At 46.9% G+C, this 15296-nt stretch overlaps 2 protein-coding genes and 1 long non-coding RNA gene across 4 annotated transcripts; 1 reads left to right on the top strand and 2 right to left on the bottom strand.

Moving 5' to 3' along the window:
• Positions 1-1380: 1380 nt before the first annotated feature.
• On the bottom strand, positions 1381-14874 carry LOC109760383 (SAC3 family protein C). Of its 2 annotated transcripts, XM_020319215.2 has the most exons (9): positions 14810-14874; positions 10148-10376; positions 9089-9189; positions 7202-7423; positions 6408-6629; positions 6215-6300; positions 5889-5985; positions 1827-1919; positions 1381-1695 (listed from the first exon to the last, which is right to left on the bottom strand). In XM_020319215.2, exons 2-9 carry the CDS (start codon positions 10341-10343, stop codon positions 1540-1542), a joined length of 1173 nt encoding a protein of 390 aa, XP_020174804.1. In that variant the 5' UTR covers positions 10344-10376; positions 14810-14874; the 3' UTR covers positions 1381-1539. The 2 variants fall into 2 exon arrangements, with proteins under 2 accessions (XP_020174804.1, XP_073354442.1); XM_073498341.1 differs by lacking the exon at positions 14810-14874 and having other exon boundaries at positions 7202-7415; positions 10148-10399.
• On the top strand, positions 10660-14723 carry LOC109760384 (uncharacterized). The gene is made up of 2 exons (XR_005754165.3): positions 10660-11045; positions 14211-14723. It is a non-coding gene; the product is annotated as an uncharacterized lncRNA (long non-coding RNA).
• On the bottom strand, positions 11147-14143 carry LOC109760382 (uncharacterized). Its single transcript, XM_020319211.4, has 3 exons — positions 11857-14143; positions 11632-11742; positions 11147-11550 (listed from the first exon to the last, which is right to left on the bottom strand). Exons 1-3 carry the CDS (start codon positions 13416-13418, stop codon positions 11406-11408), a joined length of 1818 nt encoding a protein of 605 aa, XP_020174800.1. The 5' UTR covers positions 13419-14143; the 3' UTR covers positions 11147-11405.
• Positions 14875-15296: the final 422 nt, after the last annotated feature.

The following is a 15296-nucleotide window of genomic DNA, read 5'->3' on the forward strand; positions in this document are numbered from 1 at the left end:
TTATCGGTGATAGATAGTTTGATAGCAAGGTAATTTGTAATGAGCGACAAGTAGCAATAGTAACAAAGCTGCAGCAAAGTAGCCCCATCCTTTTTGTAGCAAAGGACAGGCTGGAACTTTCTCTTATAGCAAGTAAAGCGCTTTTGAGGACACGGGAATTTTATCTAGTAACTTTCACTATGTTTGTTCGATTCGCGTTCGCTACCTTGATAATTTGATATGTGGGTGGACCGGTGCTTGGGTTCTGTTCTTATTTGAACAAGCCTGCCATTTATGATTACCCCTCTCGTAAGCATCCGCAACTATGAAAAAAGAATTAAGATAAATCTAACCATAGCATTAAACATATGGGTCCAAATCAACCCCTTACGGAATAGCGTATAAACTAGGGTTTAAGCTTCTATCACTCTAGCAATCCATCATCTAATTACTACTCCACAATACATTTCCTTAGGCCCAAAGATAGTGAGGTGTAATGCAGTCGACGTTCACATAACACCACTAAGAAGTAACAACATACATATCATCAAAATATCGAACGAATACTGAATTCATATGATTACTTATGACGAGACTTCTCCCATATCCTCAAGAACTAAAGTACTACTCACAAATCATATTCATGCTCAAGATCAGAGGGGTATTGAATATCATTAAGTATCTGAACATATAATCTTCCACAAAATAAACCAACTAGCATCAACTACAAGAACCAACTAGCATCAACTACAAGATGTAATCAACATTATTAGCAACCCGTAGGTACCAATCTGAGGTTTTGAGACAAAGATTGAATACAAGAAATAAACCAGGCTTTAAGATGAGATGATGTTGGTGAAGACGTTGATGAAGATTAACCCTCCCACGATGAGAAGGTTGTTGGTGATGATGATGGCTTCAATTTCCCTCTTCGGGAGAGAAGTTTTTCCGGCAGAATCGCTCCACCAAAGATCAAAAGTGCTCCTGCCCAGGTTCCGCATGTGCCTAGAGAAGGCGCCGCTTCGTTCTGAAAGTCATCTACTTATTTTTTTAGGACCAATGACCTTATATACCAGAAGATGGGCACCGGCATGAGCCACCAGAGCACACCCACCTGGGTGGCCCCCTTTGGTATTTCTTTCTTCCCACCGCACATCACACCCACCTGGGTGGCCCCCTTTGGTATTTCTTTCTTCCCACCGCACATCACACCCACCTGGGTGGCCCCCTTTGGTATTTCTTTCTTCCCACCGCACATCACACCCACCTGGGTGGCCCCCTTTGGTATTTCTTTCTTCCCACCGCACATGATACATGCCCGAAGGCCAACAAACATCTTAACCCGGGCTCATCTGCTCCCAGAGAACAGAAAAATCATAAAAACTTTTACACGCAGCATAATTACAGCAGAACAATTATTAGCCTCGATTTCTCTTGTATTAATTGCCTTTCGTGTTCTTGTTACAAACTTTTACACGCAGCAGAATTACAGCAGAACAAGTGCCCCATGCATTGTATATCCGCTGTGCACTCTACTAAACATACATAACAATGCTCTTATCATCTTTTGATCTCCCTTGAGATGTAAATGCCACTACTTTTAGATAATGGCGTTGGTAGGCTGAAGGTTGTTTGTTTGGGAGCAAATGCTTTAGTATCCCCGCTTCTGCTAATTTCAAGCCCACATATTCTACAGAGATCTTCCAGCTCCAACTCCTAAAGGAAGGCAATAAGTTTCAATGTGAGTTCATGGTAGGAGTACATCTTTAATGTTTTGCTAAATGTTCAGCTGCACGGCATAAAAAAAATTCAGCTACAGTAAGAAATTGGATATTCCAGCTTAATACCTCGATCATCAGGATATCTGACAGATGTGTCAAAGGATGGTGCTGAAGTTTGTAGCCGCTATGGTTGAGGTACATTAATGCTCTAGCACGGACCTTCAGCAGCAAACCAGGATAAATAGAAGTTGATATGTCACAACCAGGCATGTACCAATATGTCGGCTTGTGAACAAGGCAATATGCAGCACCCATTTCCGTTTTATACACAAGGAATATCATATATAAACAAATCGATAAACAAGGCAATATGGAGGTGGTGCACCCATGTACATTTGCTTTTCCTTAATTAGAAACATCTAATTGCAGAAACACACATCATGCTATAACATCAGCACATACAAACAATCATGCAAAAGTATGACCAAGTAAACCCGCACCATTTTTCTACAGATCCAGAATTTTAACATGGTGCACACTAATAAATCATCACTTATCAATCATGAGCTTTCAGGAAAGTTTGGGGGAGACTTGTGTGAGATTTCACATTAGGTGAGATCTATGAGATCGATTTTTCTTTTGAAAAAAAAAATACATGTCCAAACATTCTCAAATTTTTTGTAGACACACATCAATGTTTGATGTACAACCTTAAGAAGTTTGTAGCTCCTGATTCAACTTACATTAATAGAAATAAAAAAGACAAAATCGGATGTGAATAGTGTCAAAGTACTATTCACCCAAAGCTGCTACTATTCACATTCGAATTTGTCTTTTTTGAATCTCTAAAATGTACATTGAGTTTGCAGGTTATCTTCCGAACCACTGCGTTGATCCCTATGTGGTCGTTACTCACTCCGACGGAGGCCAGGGAGCGTTTGGTTACTGGATCTATCCAATGGGAGATGGTAGCACGGGATATTTTCAGCCGGTTTGGATGGCGGTCATGTAATAGGATAGGCAATTAGTTTTCCTATCTCTCTTTTGCCAGCCGGTTGTGGCTTTTATTTTTGTTCCTTAGCTCTTTGTGAGCAGCTTTTGTTTGAGACTTTAAGACTATTGTTGAACCTATTTGCTTGCTAATAAAGGTGGCCCTATGCATCACTCTGATGCAGAGGCCGGGGATGTCCCCCTTTTCTAAAAAAAATGTACATTGAGTTTTGAGCTGATTTTTTCCGAAGCTTTAAACATACCCCACATGGACGTTGTCAAATAATTTCAGATTTCTTTTGAAATGTCTAAATATGATTATTTTTCTAGGTTGATTTCACGATCTCATCTCATACAAGTCTCCCCCATGAAAGTTTGGGGAGAACCCCTGCATTATCTCCCAAGGCGGCTCCGGTGGGAACCTACTCATGCGGAGCACCCTACGGTCAGCCCCATGGACACTACACCAACTCTCCAAGCACCAAGTGGACCAATGACAAGAGCACGTGCAAGAGCTATCAAGAATGAGGTGAGTTCTCTCCTTAGTGATTTCCACTTCGATGCACTTGGGATGTGGCTACTACCTCAAGCAGAAACACTTTGCATGCTCAGGTACCAAGGAAACAGCCATGGAGAAGCTATGGACCAAGGCCAAGCATTGACGGAAGCGGAACGCGAAGAAGAAGAACAAGTTAGGGTAAATCCTGCACATGCCTGGATGTCCGGACTCCTGTCTGGATGATCCGGCTACACTAGCCGGAGGCACCTGAAGGCCGAGCCCGAAGCCGGATCATCTGGGAACCTGCCCGGACATCCAGACAACGTCCCGAACGTCCGGCCTCCCGTCTGAGGCAACAACCCTGCCGGATAATCCGGGTAACTACCCGGATCATCCAGGTACCTACCCGGATCGTCCGGCCTTGCCTGCGTGCAATTCGGCCCAAGTGGCCATGTATCCCTTTCTTACCCCTCTATCTCGTCCTAGACTATAAATAGACGGCCCCTACTCTCTAGTAGGGTTAGCAAAGCATATTATTAGATCTTGAGAGAGCTTTGCTCATCTATTACTCCTCTTGGAGATCAAGACCTCCTAGGAGAAGATACCCAAGTGGACATCAAGGCCTCGTCCCCTAGGGATTGGAGAAGACTACCTCTCAAGGCCTCAATCGCTCTAGGGATTGGGAAGAACTAGCCTTTGCTATTTCCTCTAGTTGACTTTGGATCCACCTACCCACCGCCATTGTCGCCCCCCTCCTTCCCTCGCCACCGCTGGGCGAAACCCGCTAGCGGCTGGCGGCAGCGGGACTAGCTTCTTCATGCGTGGGGTGCTCTGTAGCGCACATATCTCGCGGTGGAGGGCGGCGATTGTCCAACTTGGCAGGCTCTCGCAGCACGGCACGCGACCTTGGCAGCTTCCGGCACTTGCAACGGTGTGTTGTGCGCAACAGTTGGACGATGTGGTGACGCTGCGCCCCTGCGGCATGGTCGTCCCTCTACGGCGACGAGGTGCTTGCCGCTGCTGGCTGCTACATGGAGCAGGCAGTGGTGCCGGGCTCGGCCAGTGATGGTGCGGGGCGCAAGCGTCTGGCCTAGATCTGGCTAGGCAGTGGCGGGGGACAGTTGGATCCGGCTGCGGTGTCTGAATTTTTACAAGCAAGCTGTGGCACCAACTATTCAAACCCCTCAAGATCAAGCTGCACTTAAGTACCAACTACCACCCCCAGTCTGATGGCCAAACTGAAAGAGTCAATCAATGTTTGGAGAGTTATTTAAGGTGCATGTGCTTCCAACAACCAAAGAAATGGCACAGCTGTCTTGCTCTAGCTGAGTGGTGGTACAATAATAGTTTTCACGCATCACTGCAAATGACACCATTCCAAGCCCTATATGGATTCCCTCCACCAACGATTGCAGAGTCGGCCCTCCCTGACTCCATATGTGCAGACAGTGACAATTTGCTCCAAAACAATGAACTAGCACTAGGAGTGATCGAGAACATGTTGAAAGCTCAAGCTACATTCTAAATTCTACGGTCCTGAGAAAGTTGGCAACACCTCTTACAAGCTCTTGCTCCCTGAAGGGTGTCAGCTTCATCACACCTTTCATGTCAGTCAGCTCAAGAAGCATATAGGACCTCATGTCATTCTAACTAAACATCTACCATTGGTTGATGAGAATGGACTTATCAAAATGGAGCCTGAAGCAGTTCTAGAGAGGAAATTAATTCAGTATTCCTGTGGTGCGTTGGCTGATCAAGTGGGTGAATATGCCAGTGGAGGCAGCTACCTAGGAGGATTCAGCTTTTATCCAGAAAGTATTCCCTCTTTTCAAGCTTGAGGACAAGCTCAGTCTCATTTGGGGGGTATTGTCAGGCTCTAGCTACTGAAGAAATGTGACACTTCCCCTGTTTCTGCATTTCGGATGTCTCTTCTGTCATTGATCTACCAACCAGTGGCTCTCTTCAGAAGATACCGGTTCGCCAACTGGTGTCACTCTCGACCGTCGATCCTGCATCGGGCATCTCCTGAAGCTTCCACGTTGCTGTTCAACGTCCGGCACGCTTTATCACCTGCTCTTGGTTGTAATGGCTATATAAATCCTCATCTTCCCCTCCATTCAGACTATGCTTACGTAAATTGGGTCATAAACTCTAGCCGCCAGAGGCGTGCTACAGTGACTTCCCCTTTCTCAATATAAATCCTAGCAATTGAGCCGATTTGCTCTGAATTCCACGTAAGATCCTGTTAAATTCAGTGAGTAGCAGGTCCAGTCCTGACACGCGCGTTTCTTGGTCACTTGAACCTATCTTGTAAATAGGTTGCAAAGCCTTATAGGCAAACGAATACAATTCAGGTGAGGAAATCTCCCACACCCCACCCCTGCGTGATTTTATTTTTTTTGAAACATGGTGCACATTCACGAAAAATTTACAAAATGCACAAGTACCTAAAACTTAAACTCAAACACTGCCTTGCATGTTGATATGCCTTTCCCAATGACACAACGACAAACTTAATGTATTGTTTTTTTCCTTGCTGAAAGGATGAAAACAGAAATGTAAATAGGCACCAAAAGCCACAGCAATGCAAATCTTAGTAAGTAAACATGCTTCTAAAAGTTAGAAATGAATGCTGCATAAATAAAACGGGCCCAGAAGTCAATACAGATGGGAAAGAATAAGGATTCCTCTGGACTTACCTCATTGAGGAAAGGTTCTACCAAACACAACTGAAGCTCGGTTGCTTCATCTGCTATCATGCAAAAGAAACGCTTGAAATTCCCAAGGTGGTAGCATCTACAGAAAGGAACAAAAGAGATATGCATCATTTCAGTTATTTACAAAAGGGACATGAAAGAAGTTAGTTGTGAATGTGAAATTGGCACTTGTTAGATGTCCACAATCATATAATGGAGATTGAAAAGGAAAAGAAAGCCATGAAGATACTGAACTGAGTTACACGAACAGATATGGGAGCATGCACAAAAAAGGTCATACACAATGAGACATAACATGTGTAAGTTACCTCAATATAGTTCTAGCAAATATCATTTCCTTTGATCGTACTATTGAAGCTGGTAATTGGCTGTACCAAAAAGAGAGTGAGTTTGCCTGGAGATAAATAGAAAATTAGGCTAGGGTAACAGAAAGCGTAACGATCATGCATAGGCGAATAACACAAATCAGATATCTAGCGGGCATAAGAACGAAAAATATACCATTTTAGGTATCTTGCAACCCATATGTAGAAGCACAAAGAAGGAATAATACTCAGCCTCTTTATTGCTTTGGGAATTGATTTTATGAATTGTATGATACATATCAAACAGAGAAAGAAGGCATTTCATCATTTGTTCCGTGTTCAGGTAACACAAGGAAGATGCATCAGAATCCTGGCAAGACCTCGCAAGTCTTTGATGGGACAGAATATGAAACTTTATCTGCAGAAGTGGGCAAGCATTAGATAAATGCTGTGAGCAGAATACTATCGTCTACAATTCAGGCAACTATATTCCTCCGGCTGGAAACAGAACTGATGCCAGGAAATATAGCTATGAAAGATAGTACCATCTAAAGTACAAAAAAAAAACACTTCATTGCTAAGGCAAATGAAGAAAATGCATGAGAACTAATCTAAGCATAGTTGGAGAATCCCTAAAAAAAAGCATAGTTGGAGAAGGAACATATATTTTTCAAAACAACTCTGGAAAATAAAGAGAATCTAAACAATCATTTGGCTGGATAATGTACTCTATCTGATTCCTTTGCATATGAAAGTCTTGGTAAACAAGGCTAACATTTTAGACGGAAGAAAAGATGGTTGCTCTGTAAGCACTGAACATCTAATTTAAGAAAGATCACACAAAGCAAAAACTAGTTCCACCTTACCACACCAAAATCAGCTTCTAGGAATAATAACCTAAACTAATCAAAATCTTGTGCCGAAGTACCATGAAAACTGGTAAAAGTAACAAGATAAAGATGTGAGGAAGGAATCGAGATTGGACTGTACCACATCCTCATATATGCCAATAGCTTGATCATTCACCAAATTCTGTATACTAAGATCTTGTCTCACAGACCTTGTTCTATCAAATATGAAATCATGAACGATCTCAAATGGGTACTCTGAAGAATTTAGTAAATGCCAAAGATAATCCATCGTTTCTCGTAAGACTGGAAGAGGGCGTATATCTGATGCCTGTATGCCGGTAGACGAGATAGTTCTGCAAAACTAGCAGGAAACCAAGGGTTAGAAGGGGATTAAAAATCACAGACTCCTGCTAGTTTTTTTTATTAATAACCTCTTTACATATAATCAACAAAGTCATCCAGAAAACAGAAAAAAGCAAGATAACCAGCCTTGAAATTTGGGGTTGTAACTTAAACTCAGCATTGAGTTCAGGGTTGTAATATGCACTTCCTCAACAATACTCCCTCCGTAAAGAACTAAACGCTCTTATATTTCTTCACAGAGGGAGTACAAGTCAACTGTGTTACAGGCACAATCTCAGGAAGATCGCAAATTCAGCCTGTGTGTATTCCAGCAGTGGTTGGACAAAAGGAATGCGGGTCAGGCGTGCGCAGAAATTTACACAACTAACATAGAGTCCACTGTTCACCTGCAGCCTATCATTGCCAACGCTGATTTTCAGTTAAGCAAAACTTCATGCCAGGCTAAGAGCATCTCTAGCAGACCCCTTAAAACCGCACGGCCCGTAAAATTCCGGCGACTATACGGGTTTGGCCCCTTTTTTGGGCCAGACCATAGCCTGCATAGTCGCCCCGGCCCGTAAATCTTTTACGGTGGCCCGGAAACCGCCCCCCTCACGCAGTATAACTAAGGGTTCGCGGCCGATATACAGGGCCGAAGCCTATCCCTGCGCCGCCGCAATCCCTCCTCTCCCCTCTCGATTTCTCGCCGCCTGCGACTCCAATCCGCCGCCCAACTCCACCATGTGGCGCGGGATGCGGTCCTCGGGCTGCGGCGCCGGCGGTGGTGACGACCCCGAGCGGAAGCAGTGCATCGCCGCCGACGCCGCAAGGAAACGGAGCGCCCAGAGGTACCTCAACCGAGGCCTTCAGCCGCCGCCGACGACCGCAGGCAGGCGCTGCTGTCCTCTAGCGCGCGCAGCTCCTCCGCCGGTGCGTCGAGCTCCCGTACGGCGCTCACGCCGGTGAAAAAAGAGCCGGAGGAGCTCACGCCGCTCCGCACGGTGAAGAGGGAGCCGGAGCTGGAGCCGGAGCGGAGGGGCGGTGGCGTCGTCGGGCCGGAGGATTTCCTCTCCCCGGCGGAGGCGGACGCCTTCAAGGCCGCCATCCTCGCGCGCAGTGCGCGGGAGGAGGAGGAGACAGAGCTGCGCCGTCGACGGGACGCCGACCTCAACAAAGTCCTCGTCGAGCAGGGGCTCGCGAAGGCGCAGGAGTTCGAGGACAACTTGGCGGTATGGCGCCGCGAAGCCAAGGCGCACGACGACATCTACATCGATCTTGGCTCCAGCGAGGATTGAGCTCCTCCGCCGCCGCAGCGTTGCCGCCGCACCCAGATGGCTCCGGTAAGCCAAATTTCGGCATTAGGGTTAGGGTGGCCGTTGCTCCTCCGATCTAGTTTGTAAAAAATCGACTATGTATGACTTCTGTATGATGATCAAGTAACTATGAACGCTAGTAGTTCTACTGGAGTAGTTCGATTTCTCGCGCGAAGTTTTGATTTCAAAATTTACAGGTTCATTTTGAAGTTTCTGTTCTGCCGCGGCTGTTTTCAGCCCGTATCCGAGGCATTGCTGCGAACTGTAAACGCACTTTTAAGGTCCGCGATATCAGGCTGAACCAACAGCATGTATAAATCAGGAATAACCTCCACGCGTATATGGATAATTGGAGATCATGGACGGCTCACCTTCTTGACGGCGAGGGAACGGGACGTGCGCATGGGGTCGCTGCACACACGCTCAAACACAGCCAGATCCCGGAGCCGCTCCCTCTGCGCTCTCTCCGTAGCTGCAACAGAAACATTAACAACAATGAGTTTTTTTTTGGGGAACAGTGGTCGGGTCCAGAAGGACCCGGAGCTTTCCTTAATTTCCAGCAGCTGCAGTACAAAGCTCAGACCAGGACTCAAAGGAAAATAAAACTACAGCATAGTCCCGAAACTTGCAAGGAGGACCCTATCCAGAGAATCAAGATTACAATTGGGTCCAAATGTCAGCTCCAGCACAGATCCAGTCCGGCCATCACCGGGGACAAGACCACTTGGGATCACTGGACCGCCACCACTCCATCTCCGGCCGAAGACGGAAGAGGAAGACTCCATACCGAAGCTGAATAGCTGCCTCCCTAATGGCATCAAGCCTGGAGGAAGAAACGAAGCCAGCACAGACGCCATGGCTTCACGGGGACGCCATTCGGCCAGAAAGGTCACCGGAGAGGCGGCAGAGACCGGCGGCAACAGTGCGCGCCGTAGCTCCACCCCACCGATGAGAATATGCACCAGCCCAATTGGGAGAATCTTGATCCCCACCTCGTCCTCTTTCCGTTCCCATCACCACGACAGCAACAAGAAAACAGGACTAGATCGAGCTTATTGAAGAAGCTGGAGTCAGATCCGCCTCCCGCAGCTTCTCTCCACCACGGAGAGCGGCCGGAAAGCGAAGTTGAACGGCGTCCGGCACCGCTCGTAAGCGCCGATGCAGTGCTTCTACTCGGCATCACGCCATATCCCACGGAGGGAAGTCTAGACCTGGCCCTACACTTAATCCTAGACCTACTGCACAGAGCGGGAACCTGGCATCCTTTCCCAGGCACGCTCGCGACGGCAGCACCGCCGGAGGAGGAGGGCAAAGGAGCCGGGCGGAGCTTTGCCTGCGCGACTCTCAAGGGAACCCGGTGGGGAGCTTCGGTTCTCCGAACAGGTCAACATCTCCGTGCAGGCTGAGAGGAATTGGACCAAGGATGTTACCCGGGCACATGTCGGGACAGGTGCCCACGACCGGCGGGGCGTCGCTGGGGATGACCGCGGCGGCAGAGGCGGTGGAGGGAGGAGGTTGTGTGGAGGGGCGGCCGCGGTCTTCACACCGGCCCCGCCATCCTCGGCCGCGGGCGTTGCCGCGCGCGTAGCTCCGGCCCCGATTGCCCGCCCCGTCGCGGCGGTCCATGCTCGGTTGAGGAGCTTCGCCCCGTGCCGCGACCTCGGGGGGGAGATTGGATAATATGCCCCTCTTTACTTGGGCAGTAGATAATTTGCCCCTCTTTACCTTCGGTTGGATGATTTGCCCTGCTTTTCTTTTCCCAGTAGATAATATGCCCTTTTTAATTACTGTAATCATTTCTCAGTTTTTATCCCAATTTTCACCATGCGAAATGACCCGACTGCCCTTGTGGCAAATTGCAATTATGTCCTAGTCTCCTTCCCTCTTTGCTTCCACTGAACAGTCCATCTCCCCAGTTCATCCCCTTTCTCCCGTTCCTCTCTCTCCCCACTGTACATGTACTGAAGTGAGATCCTGGAGGAGGCCGACGAGGACACCTTGGACCCCATCTTGGCGGCGGCTACCGCTGCAGCTCGGCGGCAGGGGCCACCGTTAAACTCGGAGACGCGGGCTGGCTCCTGCAGGTCGGAGGCGCTGTAGCTCCTCTGCATCTCGGCGGCCCGGTAGCTCCGCTGCAGCTTGGAGCTGCGGAATAGGCGGATGGCGCCGTCGTTGCTCGTTTCGGCGAGGAAAATCCTCGTCGTTGCAGCTGCCACTACCTGCCGTAGGTGGCGTCTGGTCCGCCTGCGCCGGCACTCCGTGAAGCTGGTGACTTTCCTCGGCAAGGGAGGCTCCAGCAAAACCACATCGGCAGCCGTTGTCGCTCAGGTAAAAAATCCATCGGTGCTTGATGCATCTGTACAAATTTTTGTGTGAGCTTGTTGCTACTACGCTACTAATAGCAAGCCTGAACGACATTGTTGGTAGTAATTAGCAGCTGGGCATGCTCCAATTGTCGGGCTGGGTACGCTGAAGTGCATTTTCTAATTAAACCACCGGTTAGGCATCTACATATGATGCTATGCATCCTTACATATACACTTCGGTAGAACTTGGCAGCATATAAAAACTTCATAGATAAAAAATACTGACAACAAGTATCCACTTAGTGCATGGAATTCGATGTCATAAAAAGGACTGCTCGGTTCAAATGGCGTAACAGTTTAATCTGAGTTTACATCAAGCAAATTACATCTTCTTCCTCCTTGGGGTCATTTTTTTCTTGCATGCCGTAGAGCTTGAAGGGATGTGAGAAGTAGGCGATGGTACAGAAACATTCGTTGTTCCAGATGGTTGTGATGCATCGCCTTCGGCTATGGCCATAGCAAGTCTCCTGCATGTTTACACATCAGTTACAAAAGCAGGATTTCTTTTGCATGAATCAAGTGTGCATATGGAAAATATAAACAGTTACCTCCTTGTAATAGGTCCAGGGCTGTTATGAAGGCTGGGAGGCACTGTGATTGTTGTTGTGCGTGTGGGTGTCGCAACAACAGCTGGAGCGAGCTCGTGAGCAAACACGTCGCTAGAAAGTTCAATCACACATGACATTAGAAATGGTATACTAATACTAATTTCATACTAATGTAGTACTAATGTAGATGATATATAGTAGTAGTAGTACTAGTACATGGGTTACCTCTCATTAGCTTCCTTCTTTTCACAAGTTGCTTTTCTGTGCCCCAAGATTCCACATTGTTTGCACCTGTTTTTCGTGCCAAATCTCTTCTTTTCTTTTTCCTTCTGTTTGTCACCACCTTCTTGCTCATTTCGTTTGCCATCATCATCTTTTTTCTTCCGTTTGCCACCACCACCACCGTCTTCAAGGCAACTTTTGATCCTCTGCTTCCTCCTTCTCCCAACATAGCTTTTTAAATCTGGTGGTATCATCTCAAAATCTAGAGTAACCTGAGGCCATTGAGACTTGTCTGTGATTGGTTCAATCTCTCCAGCATAGGCAGCCCGGAACCTACTCACAGAGTAGTAGTCATGCACATATGGTTGAAAGTTCACATCTACTCTCTCTATAAGAAATGCAAGTGCATGCTCACAGGGCTTTCCAGTGTGCTGCCATTCTAGGCAAGTGCACTCATAGGTACCTATTTTGACAACGTGCCTAAGATTCTTCTTGCTGGTGTCCTTGACCTCACAACTTTCTCCGGTTGATCTTCCAACAACCAAATGGTCAAGTTGTCTAGTTCTATTATTTATTTGTTGAATGATGGCAGGCACCGTCTCTCCCCGGAGCATTTCCCCAATCCTTCTCCTCCTCTCAACAAGTATCATAATTTTCTCTCTTATTTTGTCTGCTAGCTCATCCATGGGCAGATCCTTTGTTCCTTTGATCCAGCTATTGAAGCACTCAGCTAGATTATTGTGAATGTAATCACATTTTATTTCTGTATTGAAGTCGCATCTCATCCACTTCAAATTATGATAAGTACACAAGTAAGTACTCACTGTAGGTTCAGCTTCGAAAATCTTGCCCATATGGTAGTTAAATGTTTCTAGACGGTAAGCCTTGGCTGCTGGCCACATGCGACCAAAAACATCTCCATGAAACTTCTTTTTGAAGTTTGCCATTAGATGCCTAAAGCATTCCCTTTGCTCAGCTTGAGGAAAAACAATTTTAACTGCATTCTCTAACCCTTTGCATGCATCAGTACAAATAGCTAGAGTTTGAAGATGTCCTATTGCCTTATGTAGTTGTTGCATAAACCAAACCCAATTCTCCTCAGTCTCCGTACCAAAGAAACCAAATGCTAAAGGAAACATCCAGTTTTGTCCGTCTAGTGCTGTACATGCCGCCAATTGACCATTCCACTTTCCAGTCAAATGTGTGGAGTCTATACTGAGATATGGTCTACAACCAGCCAAAAAGCCATCAATACTTGGCTTAAGTGCCATAAAAAATCTCCGGAAATACACTCCACCTTTTTCCCTCTTGACATCAACCTCAACAATGCTACCCGGAGATCTCTTATCAATCTCAGCTTTGAAGTTGAATAAATTCTGAAAGCTTTTTCCCCAGGTTCCATATAACATATTTGCGGCCCTTTCTTTTCCCTTTTGAACAGTATCATACCCAATAGTACATTTGTACTCTGCTTGTAGCTTTTTTAGGAGCTCCATGCCACCAATGTTTGGTTCACTTTGAAGATACCCAATTGCCTTTTCTGCCACCCATGCTTGGTCTGCCATGCTTGTAATCACTTTAGCGGTTGATGAACACTAATGAGGCTTTACTATCTTGTTAACCTGCACAATAGCAACCATTAGGTGCAAGTAATTTTTAAAAATTGTTTCAACATAAAAAATGATTAGTGTTAGATAAGTTTGTACCCTGACTGTTTTGCCATCTTCTATCGTTCTAGCAATTATACGCCAAGGACATCCATTTCCTTTACAGTGACCCACATATCTAGTACTGTCACTATCCTTGGTCTTGATGTCAAACTTACCTCTAATAGCAAATGTTCTCATAAGCATCCTAAACTCTTTCATCGAACGAAACAAAGAACCTTCCTCTATCACAGGATGTTCCTTATCATACCAAAAGTGATCATCTTCAGGCATATGGTCAGGCACTGGAAGAGCCGCATCAGCAAGTAAGTCATCATTAATATCAGCTATACATGCATCAACATTTGCAATCGAGGCTTTGATGGCCGCTTCAGATACACATTTTCGTTGCACAGGCTGATCGTCGATTCCAAGCACCGAGCACATATTTTCTTCTGTTATAGGAACATCAATTTCCTCATCATTCATTGGTGCTATCTCAATCTGAGACCAATCAATGCCTCCTTCTGTTGTTGATACGTATGTATCATTGCTAGCAACCATCGTTCGCCTACTTGGAGAAGAAATAAGCATTTTAACATAAGGACATCATACAATTACTTACAAAATATTACATCAAAAAATAAAAACTATGCTAGATCTAAAGTATTTTTTCAGGCTTCATCTGAGTTTACTGTACTTTCTATGCAGGTTCATCAACGCCATATGGGAGGGAGGGTCTGAGGCGGAAGGGAGGACCAAATGCTTACCAATCTGGAGCATCTTGTGGCGATCCATGGATACAGGAGTTGCCTCGTCCGGCACTCTGTGGAATCACCTCGCCGGCTGCTGGTGTGAACCCTCGCTGCCCAGGGGTCGCCAGAGTTGATGGCTTGGTGGCCGGCTGTCCAGGGGCCGCCGGAGTTGACGGCTTGGTGGCCGGCTGTCCAGGGGCCGCCGGAGTTGACGGCTTGGTGGCCGGCGGTGCATCCGCCTGTCCGCTGGGCACGGACATGAGATGATGCAACGTAATAGAATCAATCTACGATTTCTTGATCAGTTGGTTCTGTTGTGTATACCAACGTAAAGAGGGAAGGAGACTAGGACATAATTGCAATTTGCCACAAGGGCAGTCGGGTCATTTCGCATGGTGAAAATTGGGATAAAAACTGAGAAATGATTACAGTAATTAAAAAGGGCATATTATCTACTGGAAAAAGAAAAGCAGGGCAAATCATCCAACCGAAAGTAAAGAGGGGCAAATTATCTACTGCCCAAGTAAAGAGGGGCATATTATCCAATCTCCCGACCTCGGGGATAGTTCGGTAATTTGTCACCGATGGAAAGGCGACGCGGGCGGAGTGTAGCGTGTGGTTGCGATGGGAGACGAGAGTACCGTGTAGATGTAAAAATAAGGGCAGTGATAGGCGCCGGTTGACCGGCCCAAAATTCGGCCGGTCGACGCGCAGCCATGGATTCCCGCGCGCATAGCCGTTCGATCCTTCATTCTCATCTGTCGGCGTCCTGTAAACGAGGATGCCCAGACTTGTCTGCCTTTGGCCCACGGCGTGGCTCCACCAACGGCCCGGTACGGCCCAGCTTCGGCAGCAACAACTCAAGACCCTCGCGAGGGGCCAAGCCTCGCGAGGTGGACGACACCAAGACCTTCCTGGGAAGGCCTCGCTAGGCCGGCTCCCGAGAAGCGGAGATATCTATGCAGGGGGCACCTCACGAGGTTCACATGACGTGAGCCGTGACGACCAAGGCCAGGCGGGCGCCAGCGGGCGCAGTGCACCA

Source organism: Aegilops tauschii, chromosome 1, assembly GCF_002575655.3.
Source record: "Aegilops tauschii subsp. strangulata cultivar AL8/78 chromosome 1, Aet v6.0, whole genome shotgun sequence".
NCBI lineage: Eukaryota > Viridiplantae > Streptophyta > Magnoliopsida > Poales > Poaceae > Aegilops > Aegilops tauschii.

What these genes read in the sequence shown, in the direction of transcription:
- LOC109760383 (XM_020319215.2), bottom strand. Translation starts at nt 10,343, where the DNA reads ATGGACCGCCGCGACGGGGCGGGCAATCGGGGCCGGAGCTACGCGCGC. An exon ending in GTTCCCTCGCCGTCAAGAAG is followed by an intron (nt 7,424 to 9,088) that starts GTGAGCCGTCCA and finishes GTTTCCTGCTAG; the next exon opens with TTTTGCAGAACTATCTCGTC. An exon ending in CAGATATCCTGATGATCGAG is followed by an intron (nt 1,696 to 1,826) that starts GTATTAAGCTGG and finishes GCCTTCCTTTAG; the next exon opens with GAGTTGGAGCTGGAAGATCT.
- LOC109760382 (XM_020319211.4), bottom strand. Translation starts at nt 13,418, where the DNA reads ATGGCAGACCAAGCATGGGTGGCAGAAAAGGCAATTGGGTATCTTCAA. An exon ending in AAGAAGGAAGCTAATGAGAG is followed by an intron (nt 11,743 to 11,856) that starts GTAACCCATGTA and finishes TGAACTTTCTAG; the next exon opens with CGACGTGTTTGCTCACGAGC. An exon ending in CCTGGACCTATTACAAGGAG is followed by an intron (nt 11,551 to 11,631) that starts GTAACTGTTTAT and finishes GTAAACATGCAG; the next exon opens with GAGACTTGCTATGGCCATAG.